This window comes from Aptenodytes forsteri, unplaced genomic scaffold (assembly GCF_000699145.1).
Source record: "Aptenodytes forsteri isolate BGI_AS27 unplaced genomic scaffold, ASM69914v1 Scaffold185, whole genome shotgun sequence".
Classification (NCBI taxonomy): Eukaryota; Metazoa; Chordata; class Aves; order Sphenisciformes; family Spheniscidae; genus Aptenodytes; species Aptenodytes forsteri.
This window is the reverse complement of record NW_008796214.1, coordinates 1,675,768-1,695,209: the sequence shown is the minus strand read 5'-3', so window position 1 is coordinate 1,695,209 and position 19,442 is coordinate 1,675,768. Positions and strand designations below refer to the sequence as shown.

General features: G+C 38.8%; 1 protein-coding gene across 2 annotated transcripts in view; it reads left to right on the top strand.

Annotated features, from left to right (window-relative positions):
• The window catches only part of PSME4 (proteasome activator subunit 4), a 63,195-nt gene extending 50,251 nt beyond the window's left edge, over window positions 1–12,944 (top strand). For both annotated transcript variants that reach the window (XM_009288442.1, XM_009288441.1), the window contains 8 exons: window positions 375–583; window positions 878–963; window positions 1,960–2,088; window positions 3,166–3,321; window positions 7,928–8,090; window positions 9,402–9,535; window positions 10,544–10,682; window positions 11,337–12,944. In XM_009288442.1, the coding sequence (XP_009286717.1) occupies window positions 375–583; window positions 878–963; window positions 1,960–2,088; window positions 3,166–3,321; window positions 7,928–8,090; window positions 9,402–9,535; window positions 10,544–10,678 (1,012 nt within the window). In that variant the 3' untranslated portion in view covers window positions 10,679–10,682; window positions 11,337–12,944. The remainder of the gene's footprint in view (window positions 1–374; window positions 584–877; window positions 964–1,959; window positions 2,089–3,165; window positions 3,322–7,927; window positions 8,091–9,401; window positions 9,536–10,543; window positions 10,683–11,336) is intronic.
• Window positions 12,945–19,442: the final 6,498 nt, after the last annotated feature.

The window sequence follows — 19,442 nt, the reverse complement described above, 5'->3', positions numbered from 1 at the left end:
AAAACCTGCCACAAAACCAAAAAATGCACCACCACCACCCAAATTTACTGTGTCTAAGCCCTAATAAGTCATAAATACACAGGGAATCCTTTAGAGAGCATTTTAGTGACTTAAAAACTAGTTGTAGATCTGTTTGGAGGAGAGGGGAGTTGTAACTTAGTTATTGTCTAACCCTGCTTGATTCAAGTATCTACAAAGAGGGTGTTTGAAAAACATTTGGTTTTAAATAACTTTGAAGTGAAGATAAGAGGAAATTTTCTATAAGTATTAAACTTCAAAGTTCAAGAAATTGATCTCAGATTGCTTTTAGCTATGTTCTCTAAACAGTAGTCATGCTAACTGTATGTTCTTGCTTTCTTTGTTTGCTTTTTTAGTGTTTTGACCTACATATTCATGATAGATGTTTCCTTGCCAAATACCGCTGCAACTAAATCTCCTCGTGTCCATGAATTTACTACCCGGATACTTGAAAATCTTAAACCCCTTATGGAAGCAGATGAAGAAATTCAGAATCATGTTATGGAAGAGAATGGAGTTGGTGAACAAGATGAGCGAACTCAGGGCATTAAACTCTTGAAAACTAGTGAGTTACTTAATGAGGTTCAGAAATGGGGGGTGTTTTAGGACGTGATGACTGATGTCTGCAAATCATACAGTTGCAGTACACAATTTCACCTCTTGGATCTGTGCTGCAACAACCCTGTTGTTTCAGGGTTGAGTTTTATAAAGTCACCTTTACAGGGTCAAACTACCAGTATAGGTCCACTCTAACGTGTGAAAATCTCCCAGGCGAGCCATGCAATAAATTTGATCTGTTTTGAGATTATTACTATTTTTTATCTTCTTAATCAGTGATCATTTTTCTTTATAAAAACAGTTCTGAAGTGGTTGATGGCAAGTGCAGGACGGTCCTTCTCTACAGCTGTCACAGAGCAACTTCAGCTTTTACCCTTATTTTTCAAGGTATATGTTTTAATTGCTGCTTTATTAGTCATGTTTGGTTAAAAAGGGCTCCTATATATAAAGCACAGGTATAAGGGACTTTCTACATAAAAAGAAAACCAGTAATGGTAATAAAAAAACATGGATACCAAGGAGGCCCAAATGTCTTTTTTTATGCTTATGTATGTTTACAGCTGGTAATCTAGCCTGTTAAATGGTTTCCTGACAATAATGACTTGTAGGTGAATGCCCTGTACATGTGTAATTTGGGGGGGAAGAAGTGTCTCATTCATGGGGGAAAAAAATGTTTAATTCATGAATGAGTGTATATTGTTTCTGTTCTGATACTTATCTTTAGTTGTTTTCTTTTGTTCCGTGATTATACAATTCTTTCTAAATGGTGGTACTTCTCTTGTTTTTCCTGGCACCTCTAATCCTTGTATTCTTTTATGAAGCTGGGTCATTCAGTGCTATATATCTGAAATAATACGTATTTGCATGCTCCAAAGCATGTGTCTTACTTTATATAAACATCAGTCAATTATCCAACAATAATGTATGTGACCACAAAATAAAGGTTTACTTATGTGAAAGTGAACTTGAAATACTGATAAAGCTTTCTCTCCGTTTTGGAGCTCCATCCAAAGTATTAAATTAATTGGATTTGATACCAAAAGAATTGCAATGGGGAACCAAAGTCTTAACAGCACCCGTTTAATCCTTCTTAAGAGCTTCAGACTAGCCATACTGTTTAGGTAAGTAATATATGGTGCAAGGAAAAAGGATCTCATGATTCCATTCACTTTTTTCCACAGCTTATTGCTGAGAATATTTTAACATTATATTGATTGATTTTCCTAGTTAACTTAATCTTTCAGCATTATATTGATTGTATTTTTCCTAGATAACTTTCCTTTCATGAGATTAAACTAGAAAGCTTCAGGATTTTGCTGTTAGCAATGCTTATTTAATAACACTAGCCTTCTCTTCCCCCCCCCCCCCGATCTTGTTCTATAGATTGCACCGGTAGAAAATGACAATAGCTATGATGAGCTCAAAAGAGATGCTAAGATGTGTTTGTCATTAATGTCTCAGGGTTTGCTGTATCCTCAGCAAGTGCCTTTGGTACTTCAGGTGCTAAAACAAGTGAGTATGGTCTAAATAGCTTAAAGTTCTTGTTATCTGATGCACTCTGTGGGGTTTTTTGGGTTTTTTTGGGTTTTTTTTAAGTTTACACAATAGTTGTGATTTGAAGAGAATCAAATACTTGATTCTCTTAGAGGTGAAAGGAAAGAGTTTATTAGAGGTGTTTTAAAACATTCTTAGAAACAGTAAATGTATTTTGTTTTGTTTCCTACTTCCAAACATTTAAACAACTTGTTTCTTGATAAGAAATCGAACAGTATTTTAATAAATTAAAATTTAGTTCAGTAGTAGATCAGTTTAAGCCAAACACGTCTCCTCATGAGCATAACAATTCAAAATCCAGTTTCAAAATGAGTTGTCTCATAAAGAGCTGCCCTTGAATCTCTGCCTCTTTATAGTTTTACAGTATACTTATCAATTGCTACGGCTTTCTGAAAAACAACACCAATGAAAAATGTGCTCTTGAATTAAATGGTTCATTCTGTATATAGTTTGTCATGCAAGAAATGCATTTTTTTTTTTCTCTAGTCATTCAAGACTGATCTACAGTAGTAAAATTACCTATTGCTAAATGTTGGTGTAAGCTGTACACACAGCCAAAATAGTAACTGCAGTGTTACAAGCCAGGCTGCACCCATGCCTGATGCTTTCAGTAATTTGGATTTCCATAAGCATGTGGAGATGAACGTAAAGGAACTTGAAAAAACTTTGCTTTCCAAATTCACTGTATAGAATACACTGAAGCAGAATGGAATTTCTGGTTTATTTATATCTGCGTTATGACTGATGTCGGAAATTAATCAAAGGGAGAAACTTGCCTACGTTGTCTTTTACAATATTAGGTATCTGTTAAATAATAGTATGCTTTGGAAGTTAAGCCTGTAATAAATTATTATTGAAATAGTAATTGTGTGCTTTGGAAACTGAAGAGTGTATGAAACAAAAATATCTGAATAAGGGAACTTATTTGCAACTGTCCCCAAAAGCTTTTTCTTAAATATCGATAGCTTTACGTCAGGTAGCTGCTTTCCTGCACGTTCTTCCTTTCTCGTAGTTACTATTTATTTTTACTTGTAGACAGCAAGAAGCAATTCTTGGCATGCTAGGTATACCATATTAACCTACCTCCAGACCATGGTGTTCTACAATCTCTTTATCTTTCTCAACAATGAAGAAGCAGTCAATGACATTAGATGGCTGGTCATAAAACTCCTGGAAGATGAACAGCTTGAGGCAAGTAATACCTTTTCTGAAATGCTTTGTTTCACATGACTGGTTTCTTGCCCTTGTCAAGTTTTATGAAAAAGCTACCGGGTGTAAACTAATACAGCAAGTATTTCTAGCATAGCATTCTTCCCATTTTGAAAATATAACTAGCTTTATAGGATTTCTTTCTTTCAAATTCCAAATTTTTTCTTTTAATATTCCATTCCAGGAAAACAGCTGTTTAGAAAATACTTCATTAGTGATTTTTAAAAGTTCCATTTTTCCTACTTTTTCAACAGAATGGAACATTGCTTTGTTTCATTCTTGGTTTAAGTACAGCTGAAATAGGGATGTTATCATTTTACTATAAATATTAGCATGGATGTTGGTAGAAAATTCAACTTCCAACAAGGTAAAATGCCTTCCTATGTGAAAGTTGTATAAAACCACTATTTATTACTCTATAGGTCTGTTTCCAATTTAATCATATCAGCTTATTAATGACAAAAATACTTTTTTTTATACATCCAGCTCACTAAGGAAGTATTTCTTTAGTTATAAGTAGATTTTCCTTAGTTTTATGGAAGATATATGCATAATAGGACAGAATTTGTCTAGCAGATGCTGTTACTGATGGTGTTACATGATTCAATAATAGTTTGTAAGCTTGTCAGTCTGACAAGTTTTTGTACGTTTCTTGAGCTAGTGATACTTCAGTTTATACAAATGGAAGGAGATTAAAATCCAGCATCTTGGCTGTGGTACATGCATACTGTTGAAGATCCGTGTATGAATGCACAGTACGCTCTTAGAAGTGCTATCAGGATCATAAGCTTGTTCTCGGGGCACGGGGGGAAGTGCCTGATGTGAATCATTGAGTCTTGTTTGTCAGGCATCCAAAAGCTGGGGGAAAATCACGAAAGTATTTTATTCTGTATCACTAGGCTTGTATTAAATGATGTGAATTTAAGTATGTTTGATCATGTTCAAGCACAGTGAAGAATCTCCACAGTGTTAACCTCCAGTGTGTTCCATTTACCGTGCACCATCATTTTCGCTGTTTTGTGTGCTGTTGGCAAATGTCAGTGAAATCCTTCTTTTGGGTGCTTGGGTGGTTTTTGTCTTTCTAAAGAAAGAGAAGATTCTGAAGTGTGATACACTTCTGCCAAAACAAAGATCCTGGTTTAGGTCTTCCTGAAGGTACATTTAAAACAGTAGTTATACCTGAGATATGAAGCTTGCTTTTGTAAACAGTTGAATTGGAAACAATTTGAATATACAAATTAAAATTTCTGGCTTAAAAGACTTGACATTACAATTTCTACAAGTGCATGTAATACTGAAAGAACAGCATGTAGACTACTTGCCCAACCATGCCAGTTTCAGTCTTCAGATGAGCTCTCATGTCTTTCATGTCACTATTTGCTATAGCGAGCTAGAAAGCAGAAGCTGGCAATCCAAGATAAGTTGTTTCCCACACCAGTCAGAACCCTTACCTCATAATCTCATGTCATTTTGAAAAATACCTTTTATTCACTTCAATACAATTTATCTAGTTATTTTAAATGTACAAAAATTATTCTTCTGCACTACAGAGATGCAAATCAAAAAAGCTTATCTATGTTCATAACCACTTACGATCATGCTGTTACCATGGAAGCTTTCACTTTTCTTTGAAAAGTAATCTTGTTCTTTCTTAATAATTGGCAAGATGCAGTACCTTGCAGAGTAATTCCTATGTATTTTTTTAATGCTGGATTTGTAAGATGAGTGTGCTTTCAATAAAATCCCTAGCTATAACTAGTATTTTGTGTCTTTACCCTGTGGAACCGACAGTTTGGATCTTGAATTTAAAGATACTTTTTTTTTGTTTATTTTGATACAAAGGTGCCAGACCAAATGATCCTGTTCATCTTGTTCTTTGCTTTAATATACAGTGTACGCTTCTAATATTGCTAGAATTCTTAAACCTCCTGGTGATTTCATACTTTTTCATAAAATCATTGCAACAAACCTTGGCAAAGGACAATGTCAGATGACCACACTAAATGTCAAATAGCAATGTGACTGCAATACAAAGTGAACGTGGGTCATAGGACAGTCTGTCTTCTATCGAATGCAAATTTCATGCATCCAACTTTAAGCATAGGTCTCTAGGATTGAAGAATGCTGTACTTAAATGCTATTGCGTGAAATCTTCTTTCTGAAAGTCAGAGGAGTCATGGAGCTGATGGAGTGCTATGAATGTAAGAGCTAATGTGACCCTGCAGCTGATAAAGTTGAAAAAGTAATGATGTCTCTGTGTACAGTAGTATAACCACCATTGAATATCACCGTCTAATTTTCATGTCATATAGGCAGTTGGAGAGAGCTGCAGGAATGATTTGAGTTTGGGAAAGCATGTTTTGCACTAAGTAATTCTATTTACTCAGTCAGAAGTAGAGGAAAAGTGAAAATGACTGTACTCAACTTGGAGTTACGGTTAAAGTGATAGCCTAGTTAATCTGAAAGCATCTTTCTTCCAGTTTCCTCAGCCATAATTTGACCTAGGAAGCTATCTGGGTAGGTGCTTCATATGTTTATGATTTTTAAAACAGTGTACTGAATACATAGCACTCATGGCTTGATAAACATCTTTCATATTATGCTGCAATATTATGGTAATGGCAATATTTTGTCTCTGTGTAAGTAGCCCCTTGCAAGTACTGCACTTAGGTTTTATCGTGCTGTTGAGTGTTTTTGTTCTGATATTGTTACAGTTTTGTAGACCTTGGTCAGTCAATTCTGACCAAAAAAACCCAACCCAAACCATACTTGATTGGAAGAGTATTCCTCTGCTACTCCTCTGCAGTTTTTATATTCTGTAAGTCGTCATGTGAATATGATGATCTGTAAATTATTTAGTGTCAGATATTGTGATGAATGATTAGCTTGTTAATGTGTGATTTTAAAGGCTTTGCTTCTAGGTGCTCTTTGCAGCAAAATGTTCCTTTTAGTTAGATTATTAATTTAGAAATGAAAGTGGTTTTAATACAGCAAATAGTGATGTAAATGAGTACCGTTCACTTGGGAGCTTGCTCACTTTACAGCCAAGCTTCTTTCTATTCTGAGTCTTGCATTTGCACATCATGTTTCATTTAATAGCTTAGTTCTTAGGAGACTCACAAATTGCTGATAAACAATACTGGCAGGCTTTCACTTCGTACTTCTTTATGCTGTTAACAAAGTAGATCACGTTTGAATAATATGTTGTAGAAACTTAAATGAAATGAAGTGAACTCTCAAGAGCTTATTGTTAACTTACTATGTTTAATTATTGCAGTACTTGCAGCTATACTTATTGCTTTGTGGAGGTTCAGAACATTATGTTCAAGGATGTAATTTATTATAATCTGCTGCATTGGATTCAGAGCGTTGGTAGGTGTTTGTACTCCAGATAGACAAATGTTCTGTTTACAGTTACATGTAACAGTATGTACTTACCAAAAAATCTGGCGACTGCTGTCAGCATTTCAGCAAGTTGATTTGGTTTTCAAGTTTGTAAATGTTGGGAGGTTTTTTGTCAGCCTGCAATTATTGAAAGTGGAATTGAGTTTGGGAGGGAGTCCAGTTTAAATATGGTCTTATAGTTCTATAACTTTATGGTTTGGGAAGATTTGAGTAGATGAGACAAATTAGTAAAATTGATTGGTTATACTTGCTTTTAAAAGCAAGTGATTGAGTCTCTACTTGTGGTCCACCAACAATATGTTGTGGCTGTTCTAAAAGGAATGGAAAAGGAGATCTGTGTTTTGAATGGTTTGGCAATTAGGTGAAAACTTAGTTTAGTCTTGTTCTTTTGGGTTTCTGTGTTACCAAAGAGAAGAATATTTTCCAACCTGGAATTCTGCTTTTTATTCATGTGGTAAAAACAACTGGTACTCAGGACAACAGAGTAAATAATGCTGGAGCATTGTAGAACTGAATTGTTGACCATAAACCACTGAAGTTAGGTGTCATTGCTTATTAATCCAGCATCTGTTGTGTATCTCAAAGAATTCTTGTGCTATGGGTAGAACAGAGTCAGCTTTGTCTCATGAACACGCCTTCTACCTTCTCTTGGAAAGGCTCTTCTGCCTTTGTCAATTCTAATGTCTCCACGTACATTTGAAGGGGAAAACTAAATGCTTTTGAATAAAGTATACTTTTTTTTGCTTGGTAAAACTAATGTTAATACAGAGATTATTACAAATTCTGTAAAGCAGATTGATTATTTGGGGTGGGGCATCTTGTTCTCATTCAAAGTCTGTTTCTAAACTTTCTAAAGCTAATCTAGTCTGATATATATGTCTTGACAACAGAGTTTAATTACATTATTTGCTCGAGTAGTAGGTCACTTTATGACAAATTATGTGAAGGTAGTTCTATATTACAATAGAACTATGTTTATTAATTTGTAAAGAGCCATCCAGTAAACTAGTAGTAGTTTATGATCCGTGACATAACGGGATGAAATTTTAAAGACTTTCCTTGGGCAGAGTTTGGTAATCTGGCCTAGCTGGATGTGCTTAAAAGGATAGTAATAGCACAAATACCTCCTTCTTGCTGTGCATGTGTGCTTAGTAATTGTGGTATGTATTACCTCTGCTCATAGGTGAGAGAGATGGCTGCTACCACACTAAGCGGTCTGCTACAGTGCAATTTTCTCACTATGGATGGTCCCATGCAGACCCATTTTGAGCAGCTGTGCAAGATGAGGTTACCGAAAAAACGAAAGCGTGACCTGGGCTCAGTGGTGGATACAATTCCTTCTGGTGGTAAGAAAATTCAGAGACTAAAACAATGCTTGTCAATAGCAGGTTAGGAAGAAAGAAATATTTTGTGCTACACTTAAATGCTTATTCTGCAAGCACTCCAGATGGAATAGGATTTGTCCTATGGTTAAGCAGTATTTAGAAAATTAACATATACCCAGAGGAACATAAGGCCTGTTGCCCATGCAAATGTTTTTCCTTGCGAAGCATTAATAAACCATAATGGCAAATCACTTGTCCTTATGTACTATATTGTCTATTTCTGCGTAGGTAGTGCAGACCCTAATCCTTGTAAGTGCTTCGAGAATTTGATTTACAGCATAAACGATGAATAAGAATACACTACTACCAAAAAAAGAAAATAATGGGGGTTTATGATGTATTCCTACGTTAAACTAATCTATTACTTTTCCAGAATTAACACTGAAGAGATTTCTTTATTTCCTGTGCACAGTTCACAGTTAAGAATGCAGATGAAGAGGGATAGCTATTTCCTCAGTAAATAAACTTCCTTAGCTGCCACAATGCAATTTCACCCCTTATCCCCCTTACCTTCTATTTGTTAGCAGTGTGGGTTTTTATTAAAAAAAAAACAAACAACAACCCACAGCCCCCCAAAAAACCACACACACACACAGAACAAAAAAACCCCTTAGTTAACCTTAGTTAGGAGCTTTGGCTTCTGACCAAACACTTAGTGCATCTGAGCCACGTTCATTTGACCCAGAAGGACTGGGTTTCCATATTGTCAAACAGTTCCAGTATTTGAGAAAACGTTCTGAACGCAGAAGTAGGAACAGTGGCGATGTAGTTCATGAGCTATTTATTGAGGAGAGAGAGAGATTCTTTGAGAGAAGGAAGCTCTTTTGAAATGTTTATAAAGTATACAGCAGTTGCAGATTAATTTTTTTACGCATTCTTCCATTAGACATAAGATAAAATCATAGAATGAATCTATGACTCTGTAAGAAAGCAGAAGCAATTTGGAGATCCATACACTTGTGTGAATTTATTTGACTATACAGTCTGTAGAACTACCTGGTTTTCTGTAGAAGCTAAAGATCTTTCTACTGCGGCAGGGTTGGTTGTTTTTTCTAAATTTGGGGTCAAAATTCACTCAGTATTAGTATCAGTATGTTGTTCTAATTAGATCACCTCTGTTTAATATATAGGCTCTCTTCAGTCATTCCCATCAGTTAAAAATACCCTTATTTTCACTGATAACCAGTTTTAAGTGTGGCTGTGTCATTGAGGAATGTCTTAGACAAGATAGTTGCGCCTTGCCAAATGTAAATTAATATCCTGCAATTGCAGACTTGGTTAAACGCCATGCTGGTGTACTTGGACTTAGCGCGTGTATTTTGTCAAGTCCGTATGATGTACCTACCTGGATGCCACAGCTCTTGATGGATCTCAGTGCCCATCTTAATGATCCTCAGCCTATTGAGGTAAAAATACTTATATCATTTTTCTGTTCAACATAACATATCTAGAATACGCTTGACTCGTTCTTAATTTCCTCTTTCCTAGAAAAAAATAGGAACCTATTAAGAAACTTAGTTTCTGCTGCTTTTTATTAAATGGTTCCAAATATGTTTGAAGTCATGGGCTGCTTTTAAGTATTTTTTTGTGGTAGTTCTGTTCTTGCTTTCAAATTTAAAGCATAAACTGAAAGCTGCAAGAATGACAACTATAGTGAGGAAATAGTCTTTTCTAATTAAAAATGTCACTTTTGTGCATGCCATTCTAGAAAACATTAACTGGAACCAAAAAAACACTGAAATTTTTAAAACAAGGTTTTATAAGCAGCCCTAGAAACAAGTTTTTAATGAAACAGTTACCATTAACTCTATTTTTTTTGCCCTGTCTATTCAACTTTGTTGACGTTTGCTGTTTTAACCAGAGTAGTGAGCTTATGGCTGAAGAAATCCTTAGATCTAACACACTCTGCTATGATGTGCTTTACTGAATCAAGAAACTGAACTGATTGGACTTTTGTTAATTTAATAATAATCTTAATTATTTTAATAACAGAAAATAGTTTTCCTCTGATTTGTTTCTTCTGTGCACCTTATGTGATTCATCAACTCTTTCTCATGTTTTGAGACCAAACCATTGATTGGTCTGGAATAGCCAAGGAAAAGAAAGAGGGGAAAAGCATTTCACTTATACTTTATAAGAATCTAGTAATTTTTTCAAACTCAAAATTGTAGGTCAAAGAATCCTTTTTATAAGACTGTTGGAGTTTGTGACAGTGGTCAAAAGACTAACCAGAACTGTAAAAATTAAAAGACTGGAGAACTGAAGGCTGAATTCCCCAGAGCCCTTCTAACCTTTCTAACTGCTCAAACACTTTGCTCTACTCAGCAGTTATTTTTGTTGTATTCAACGCTTGTTTTGTCATGGAGCTTAAATCCATAACTGATACAGATCAATACTGATTGTCTGCTATGCAGATGACTGTGAAAAAAACGCTGTCAAATTTCCGGAGGACCCATCACGACAACTGGCAGGAGCATAAACAGCAGTTCACAGATGACCAGCTACTAGTGCTTACTGACCTCTTGGTTTCGCCATGCTATTATGCATAGATAGGTAAGATTACTTGTTTTGATACAAATTTGCAGAAACGTCAGTCTTATGAAATCTACTCTAGCTCTCCAGTCTAGCATGGAGTAGGGAGGAATCCCTAAACCGCAGGGAGAATTTAAGTCCCTTGCACCTCCAGTGGTCTGTTCAGGATCAGATTTATTTTGACTAAATATTGTCCACCTTTTTGTGTGTCCCTGTATTACACTAGTGTTTTGCGAAGACACTCACACTTGTTTTCTTGAATATTCATGTTCCTTTTCTCCATTTTTCTGCCAGTTGGCTGCCTTTTAAATGCCTGGCAGTTTCACTAAAGGCAAGGTACTTGCTGCTTTGTACTTCTGATGCGTCTGAGGACTTTAGCCTACCACCCAGTCCAGTATATCATCTACATCTCACGATGGGGAATGACTGCTACCAAACTGTTTCCTCTTCCACATTATGACTTTGCTACCGGGTCTCTTCACACAGGCATGTCCCCAAAGAGCGAATCCATTCCTGGAGTTTCTCTTTGTTACGCTACAAGATTCTGATCTCTATTGTATTGTGATGTTTCGTGACAGTATTCCAAGAGAAGTTTTATTTTATATTTTCATTTTGCTCTGTGGTAATAGCATGAGGCAGTAATCTTGTTTTGAATTCATTCTTCTTTCTTTTCAGGTTTCTCCTGGAAAAATGAGGATGTAGGAACCTTTCTGCGAAATAAACTCGAAGAAATTTATCATGTAGAAAACTTTGCGTTGGAAATCCTGATGCCTAATCAAAACCACTTTTAAATACAAACATAAAGACCTGGTTCTATTCAAAAAGAATTTCACCTCCCTGGGGAGCAGCTGTGGGAGCACCACAGTCTCCTAACTGCGCTCACAGAGCCCGATTGAGTTTACTGCAAGACCCTTGTCATTGGCCTGCACTACACATCAGTCTTGTTTCTGCTTGCTTGCACGCAGTGACTTACACTGCACATTTCTTACCCTCTTTTTCTGACCCTTCTTCCCAGCTGTTTCCGACATCAAAGATATGCAGAACCAGAGAGTGCTGCAAACCGGAATATTGTCAGTGAAGCTCTCCAGTTCTGTTGATGCAACTTCTTACCTAGTCAGCATACAATACCAGGAACCTATCTTTCTCAGAGTTTATTTTTCACTACTTGGATTTGAGTGCCCATCAGGTGACGGGCTCTGTATCATTCAGTCCACCTCAGGGCAGGATTGCCTTTTTGTATTTTCCTTGTCAAAATGTAAATAGCTGATCTTCTCTGTGCAGTATAGATGATGGCATGACAAAACGTGGGGAGTGAAAGCTCTTACTGCCTGGCCAGGTCTTCACAGATAGCTTGACCACGTGTGGAATAAAAATCTATGATTATCTGCATATTTTTAAGGGTGAAAGACTATGGGTGTTTCCACGTAATTAGAGCCCACAGATAGGAAATTATGGACTATCAAGTGATGGCTGAATTCACAGAATGAAATATATGCACAGTGTGAAAAAGCACTGAATGGCTGACTATTTTTAACAGCATATTCTCATAAAGATCGTCACTGTTTGAGCAAGCGTACCTTGTTCGAAGATTGGGGAAGCTCTGTATTTTTTTTTGCCTGCAGCTTTGTTCAGAGACTGGTATCTACTGGCTATTTAACAACATGTTTAATATGTGTTACATAGTTGTAAAAGACTGTATAAATTGTAGAGGCATTGCATTGACGAAACATTGTACAGTTTGCAACCTTTTACATAACACCATTGTGAGATTAATTTGTAAAGATTCATACTTAGATGTTAATACGGTAGTAGTTCTGGCTTTTGTATCAAATCAAATGCCATTATTAGTTTTTTAAATTATTTTCTTTAACAGAATATCTCTTCCTGTCTGAAAGGCAGAGCTTTTGTTTTGGTTTTCTTGTATCTCATTATTACTGTGTCTCATTCAGATTTTAATGCAGCACTTGTGGCCATCTCTAAATGCTGACATCACATATTCTAGTGTGATAAGTTCATAGAATGTGAGGTACATTGAAATAATTCATAAACTGGTGTGTGTTTCAACTTTCATGCAACCCTACAGGAGCACTGATACATTTCAAGTAATCTACCTGCCAAGTGTGTGACTCATTCCAAACTTCAAAGCACAGCAGTGTTCCTGGTGCAGTATTTAATGAGTGTCAGCACACAGATGTAACCACTGTATAGCGTAGTGCCAAAATTATTATTTCAATTGTGTATGTAGTTTAAGACCCAATAAATGGACTGTTTGTAACATCTGCATTTTTTTGTATTTCTAAAGTGGAAATTTCTTATTTTGAGACTATAACTTAAGGTTGTTTACTGTGCTTTTGAGCTTTCTGTATGAGGCATGTGTTTATTGTGGGATTTGGCAGTGAGTTAAGGCAACTTTTAAGGCTTAATTAAAGATCTAGTTCTAATGGTTGGGAAACTAGCTTTTATATTTGCGTAAAAATGTCTTGTGCCTGGTGAGGCTTGCCAAAAAACTTACTAACTTCTGAGAAGTACACTTAAAATTGGAGAAACTAGTTTGAAGTGGAAGGGGTTTTGCTGATAGAACTAAAAAAATCTTCAAAAGTAATGGAAAGTATTTGCTGCAGAGGATCGTCTTTGAAGTATGTGTTGGCAGATTAATTGATGGCGCAGATATTATGTGCTGTTTTGCCTCTGCTAAGGGCAGCTAACTTATAGGATCCAGCTCTGCTGCTTTTTACTGTAGTTGGGAGTTTCTTTTCTTAGATATCTATAGTCAAAGTGTAGCTGGAATTGGTTGCGATGTTGAGGATCCAGTGCTCTGTAGAGAATCATTCTGTAGTCAGAGCTACGATGGCCAATAAGTAGGTGGTGTTAATTCAGAGTAGCTGTTTATAAACCAGCAATAAATTCCTTGATCCAAACAGATTGCCCAGAAAATAGAGTACCTATTCAAAGTACAGTTCTATAGGATAAAATATACCTATGGTGGTGTGAACAAACTTGTACTAACTGACTTTTTGTGGGTGAAAGATTGTTAGTCTCGTATTCTGAGAATGTAGGAACAATTTTGAGTTCTTCATCAAATACCGCAACTCCATTGCTACTTTTATTCCCTAACTTTCCCCAAGCAGTATACACATGTAATGAGTTCTGAGCTTTCCATCACTTTGCCTCACGCTGTCTCTTCCCTAAAGCCTTAGAGATGAAACAACTGCAATACCTCAGTCTGGAGAGGGAGACGTTCCTAGCGTGAGAAGAGAGAATTCTTCCCCTTGAACAGTAAGGGAGATGGAAAAATATCTTGGAGATGGTCTGGTAGCCTTGATAGCCTTAGTGACCGCATGTCAGCCTGCACAAATAATCTCAGTGGCCACCGCTGCCTGAAGCACCAAAGAATGGCAATGATGTAAGGCAGAATTTTTGGTTTTTTTTCGGGAGACGTTCCTAGCGTGAGAAGAGAGAATTCTTCCCCTTGAACAGTAAGGGAGATGGAAAAATATCTTGGAGATGGTCTGGTAGCCTTGATAGCCTTAGTGACCGCATGTCAGCCTGCACAAATAATCTCAGTGGCCACCGCTGCCTGAAGCACCAAAGAATGGCAATGATGTAAGGCAGAATTTTTGGGTTGTTTTTCTTTTTTTTTTCTTTTTGCTCGAGTTACAGTGACTTACCGTTTAATGACTATCTTGCTAGAGTATTAAGTGGAGTGATCTCCCATAATTCTATAACCAAGTGGGTGTATTTGTGCATGTGAAAACCTGCTGAAATCACAGCAGAGACATGCTTATTTTGATAAAAATGCATAAGAAAACTATCAAGAAGGCATATGAGACTTTAACTAGTGCTTTTGGGTGGCATCACAGACTCGACATTGGTGGATTGCGTTATTAACAAGTTGAGCTAAGCTGTATATAGATTTTTTTTTTTTAGCGTTATTAACAAGTTGAGCTAAGCTGTATTTTTTTAAAATGAAAGAGGAAAAGGCATGAAGGTCGTTGTTTCTGCTGTGATATACTATGACTGTATTCCTTTTATGTCCAGGTATCTCTCCTCTCATCCTTTTTACTTCTTTACCAGGCTGCTGGGAGTCCTGTGCTTGGTACACATGGATGATGTCTCCTGTCAGTTTTTCACAGTTAGGCATCCGCAGCATCCCACACTCCAGTCTTGCGCTTTCTTCCACAGCTTCCGACTTCCTGGAAAGATGCAACAGAGACTCCAGCTTCCTTTTCCCCTGTGCTGTGGAAAACACAATAATCTGGTAAGATGTAAAAGGGGAAAAAAACCCAACTTATCAGTAGAAAGTTTTGCTGGCCGTTGTCCTTGCAAGATTTTAACTTTAACCCTGCTGTGAATTACCAGCTAATTTGTTTTACGTTCTCACTGGCATTGTGCGGTAACTGGACGGCAACTTCTGTGGATTTCCCTGTCACAAAATACTCGCTCTACATAGACGTGTTGCTGCACAGGCTCTGGAGAACGGGATTTCCAATAAGAGGGGGGGGAATTTCACCTGAACCTGATCTAGACTTCCAGGCTGTCTGCAGGCTAGAGGTAACCATGCTCCAGGGAGGGAGTTTTGTGGTGGTTAATCCAAGGAGGTGCCTGGGGCGCTAGGGCAGCAGTAATTTCACAGTCTACTGCGAGGAATTGGAGGTTTGATTACAGAAGAAAATTAAACTGTGTGGAAGATGAAGAATATTGCTAAGCTGTTTAAGGCTTACAAATTACAAGCAAATTGTAATTGCTTTGCACTGAGGGTTTTTCTCTCTCTTGGTCAACAGGTGCTTCTCAGAGCTATTAAGAGGTATTTAGAAGGGAAAGTCCATGAGGTGAGAGGGAAAAGAGGTTAGTATTCTCTCCCTGGGAAGGAGAGTGACTCTTAGTAAAGCAGTCTTGAATCAAGAGTTCTCTCAGCACAGATAAAAGCTTAGGCTGTTGCCTACAAGATTATTAGCAAAATTGTCTTTGATTTCTGATGGATTAGAGTGCTGTGCTTAGAGGAATTAGCTGCATCCTAACAAGGTAGACTTTTTCAAAGGGTGGAAAGGAGAGGGAGCCTTGCTGGCCACAGTCCTTTTCTAATTCTAGATGAAATGACTTTTTCCACAAAAGGCTTGTGGAAGTTCAGCCTACTTTCCCTGCTTGGGCTCTTGGCACTCTCACTGCTGCAGGTATTTTGTAGAAGTTACCTGAGCAGATTTTGCTGCTAGAGATGAAGCTGGACACCCGCTTCTGTTAGGGAATAGGGGGGTGGTACTGGGAAATAAGGTACAATCATTTCTGATTGGCATACTTAAGAAAAATGGCAGTAAACCCAATAAATCTGTTTTAGCAGTAAGTCTAGGTAGAAGCCTAGGTGAGTTTACCCAGAAAGGGTTCTGCTAAGAGTATCAGTTAAAAGCTTTTCTTTATTCTCTCCTGGCTTTTATTTCTGTTTTTCTGGGTTAATTTCCCCTTTTATTATTCCAGTCTCTTTCCCCTACAACTCTCTCGTTAAAATCATAAGGTACTGTTCTTAGGCTGAGATGGGGGCAGGTTTCCACAACTAAAAGTTTCCAGTTTCTTGTGGTAAATATCTGCAAAACTTGACACGGCTGTAAAAAATGTCATGGGAACACAATTTCTCCTTATGCAGTAGGAACGCCAAGGCTGAAAAATATTTGAGAAGCTTGATAGTACTAGAGAGCGCTGGTTTTTTTATTAATTAGTTTAAGGAAAGGCTTAAGAGTGCTGTAAAGGAAGAGTTAATGTCCCAGTACCTTGTGCAAGGTGCTGCAAAAGTTGTTGCTCTTTTGATTCCTGCCTTCCAAAACTGAGACTGATTTCTTCCACTGCTGCTCTCCCCTGCCCCAAACTTTGGCAGTTCTTTTAAAAAGGGGCAGGCCCGTGAGACGCTTTGCTGTGCCAAAGGGACTGTGCAGTGTTTCGTGTTCCCATGGAGATCCTTTTTCCCTCAGCTCATCCCCTCGCTCCCCGAGTACAAGCCCTGTGTTCCAATGACCTCTCGCGCTCGCCGCCTCCTGCAGCGGTCACGGGCTGTCTGCTTGAATGCCTGCGGCCGTCCGCAGCGTTTCTCAACGTGCATCACCAAAACACTATTCGGCTTGCGCTTTTCTGCCAAAATGTTTGAGGCTTGCAGGCTGTAACGAGGAACACGTTTTCCTTCATTTCAAACTACAGTTCATAACTGTAGAGCGGTAAAGCGTCTTGAGCAAGGGTGTTTCGTTTTGATTTTCATGGGCCTGCTAAACTGCATTAATGAAATGAGTGACTATCTAAACCTATTACTACTAGAAAATGCGGAGTTTTCTTTTGCTATTTTGCACATAATTAGTTCTAAAATATTTAACACTCTGTAAGGCCCAAGTCTTAACAGTTTTGACTCCTAAATCCATTTCTCAGCAACTCAGGTAGAGGTTTCAAAAGCACGTAAGAGATCAGAGTCTCAGTCTTGCTCAGTCCTTTAAACCCCATGAGCTTGCTAAAAACAATCCCATTAGGCATGTGCAGCCTTATTTCTGTATGTGTGCTTCCACCCGCTAATCTAGCAACTACGGGGAAATTAAGAAGTCTTAACTGTGGTCATCCAAGGCTGAGCATTTGGCCAAATAACACCTGGAATTATGTAGACCTTCCCAACTTTTTAAAGGACTCTTGTGCTGCAAAATGTGTTAATACTCCTATGTTTTTGGTAAGTGACACCACAGTTGTTGTCATAGCCTAATGTGGACTGGGGGATTAGACGTAGTGTGAAACTAAGGTCAGTTTTTATGCAGTGTCTTGCTTACAGCTGAAGTGCGGTGCGTTACCTGCTCCGAAAGGATGTGGATATTGTGTGCGCATTAGTTTCATGTGAAGAGAACAATCATCACTGTTTCCTCAGCATTAATCACTTCTGAAGTAATTCACTCTTGCGTTAGGCTGATATTTTGTCAGTCTTGTTTAAGCACGCCGTTCAGTGCGCTCTGATGTTTATAAATAAGAAAATTCCAGGAGGGAGATCCCAGCTTGTCAATGAAAAAACAACTCGTACTCAATAGGGCCAGGATTCACCCACAGAATTCAAATTAACCATGACTCGGAGAACAAAAATAGAAGCAAGAGTGGAAATACAAGTGACAGCCAAGCTGAGAGAGAACACAGCTTGAAGCCACAGGAAACCATGGACATCATGTTTTGGTTTTTGGACCTTCTCCCCCCTGTATGCAACTAGTTTAAGAACAAAAGCAAGGCCAAACGCGCCTGACCTAGGTGCCCAGGTTCCAAGGCACTGTTGCAGCCTGCTCTGATGGCTGCTGGCACTTCCCTGCCACAGACCCCGACAACAAATCTGGACTGATTACCAGCTGGAAGTGTGTCTAGCATGTAAGGCTCATAGGCCGGGCTGCTGTTGTGAGTCATAGGTTTACTAAAAAAATTGCTCTTAGTTTCAGAAAGAAATGCGTTGAAGAACAAACGAGCAAGTAGCACTGACAAGCTTTCAGATGTCAGCCTAGCACTCTTGTCACTGTCTTGATGCTTCTACGAAGCACCACTATGCTTCCGCACGATTGCTGGGGGTAGGGGAAGATTATTAAGATGCTATACAGATTAATGTGTGTGTATATATAATGAGTGTATGTAGAAATGTACAGTACAAGACAAGTGCCCATGTGTAAGTCACAAGTACTGGGTCTGCTGTATTTTCATAGCACTTTTGTGCCTTGCCTGGCTGGACTTTCATCTCTTCCAACTGCATTTCCAGTGCCTGACATTGAGGTCCCTCGGTTTTGTCTGCCTTTGACAGCCTGTGCTGGCTCGGAGAACGTGCGCTGAGCGTTTCCTGATCGTCAAGCCTGCGTAAGTATTTCAAAACGATCCCTTTAAGTGCTCAGACATCCAACACTCTCCATCACTTTAAATGACAATTACTGTATTTGTGATAGTAGTAGTTGGCGGTAAACAGATAAAGAAGTAATACAGATTCCCCCCAAAAAATGGGAATACAGAAGACCCTTTGCCTTAGGTGCTTCTCTACCCTGCTGAGTTTGCACGAGGGCGCAACGCAAAGGTGCAAGCAGGGGAAGAAGCAGTGTGCAAAACTGCCTTAAATTTTGATCATCATCAGGTTTTGGTCTGGGGCATGTGTTTTGTTGGTGTTAAATCAATGTGGAGGGACCTCCAAGCCTTGACTGCTCAGCTGTTGGCTTGGTATCCTGGTAAGGGCACGGCTGTGACATGACTTGTAGCAAAACCTCCAGCTGTCTTATCTTACCTGACTTCTCTGCTTCATGAAAGCTTCAGGGGTAAGCCTCCGCGGTGTTCCTGGCCATGCAGCCAGCTTTGCCCTCCCTGTCGCTTGGCTGGTGCCGTGGGTGCCCTATGGAGCAGGAACAGCTACTGCTGGTACTTCTGTATGAGGCTGGACAGGGTCTGGGACACTGACAGCCGATGGAAGTTAATGGGGAGAGACTTGGTGGGAACTGTAGGAAGGAATGGATCAAAACTGAAAGAGTGCAAGCGTGTGCAGCTGGAAGTTAGGGTTTGTGCCACTACTTCTTGCCGAGCTGGAAACCCAGGTGCCCCCCCAGAGGTCATTTAGGAAGCCCGGGGGGGGCAGCGCCCCACCCTGCAGCACCCTGCCACTGCGTGCCCTAGCAAACACCTTTTCCCACGGCAGCTCTTGCCCGGAGGCTGCGCCCGCGCTGGGGTGTGGGTCTGTCCCTGCAGGCGCAGGGGTGCCGGGCGGGCCCTGTCCCCGCGGCCACACCTCGGCCGTGACTTCAGCCGCCGCCGCGCAGC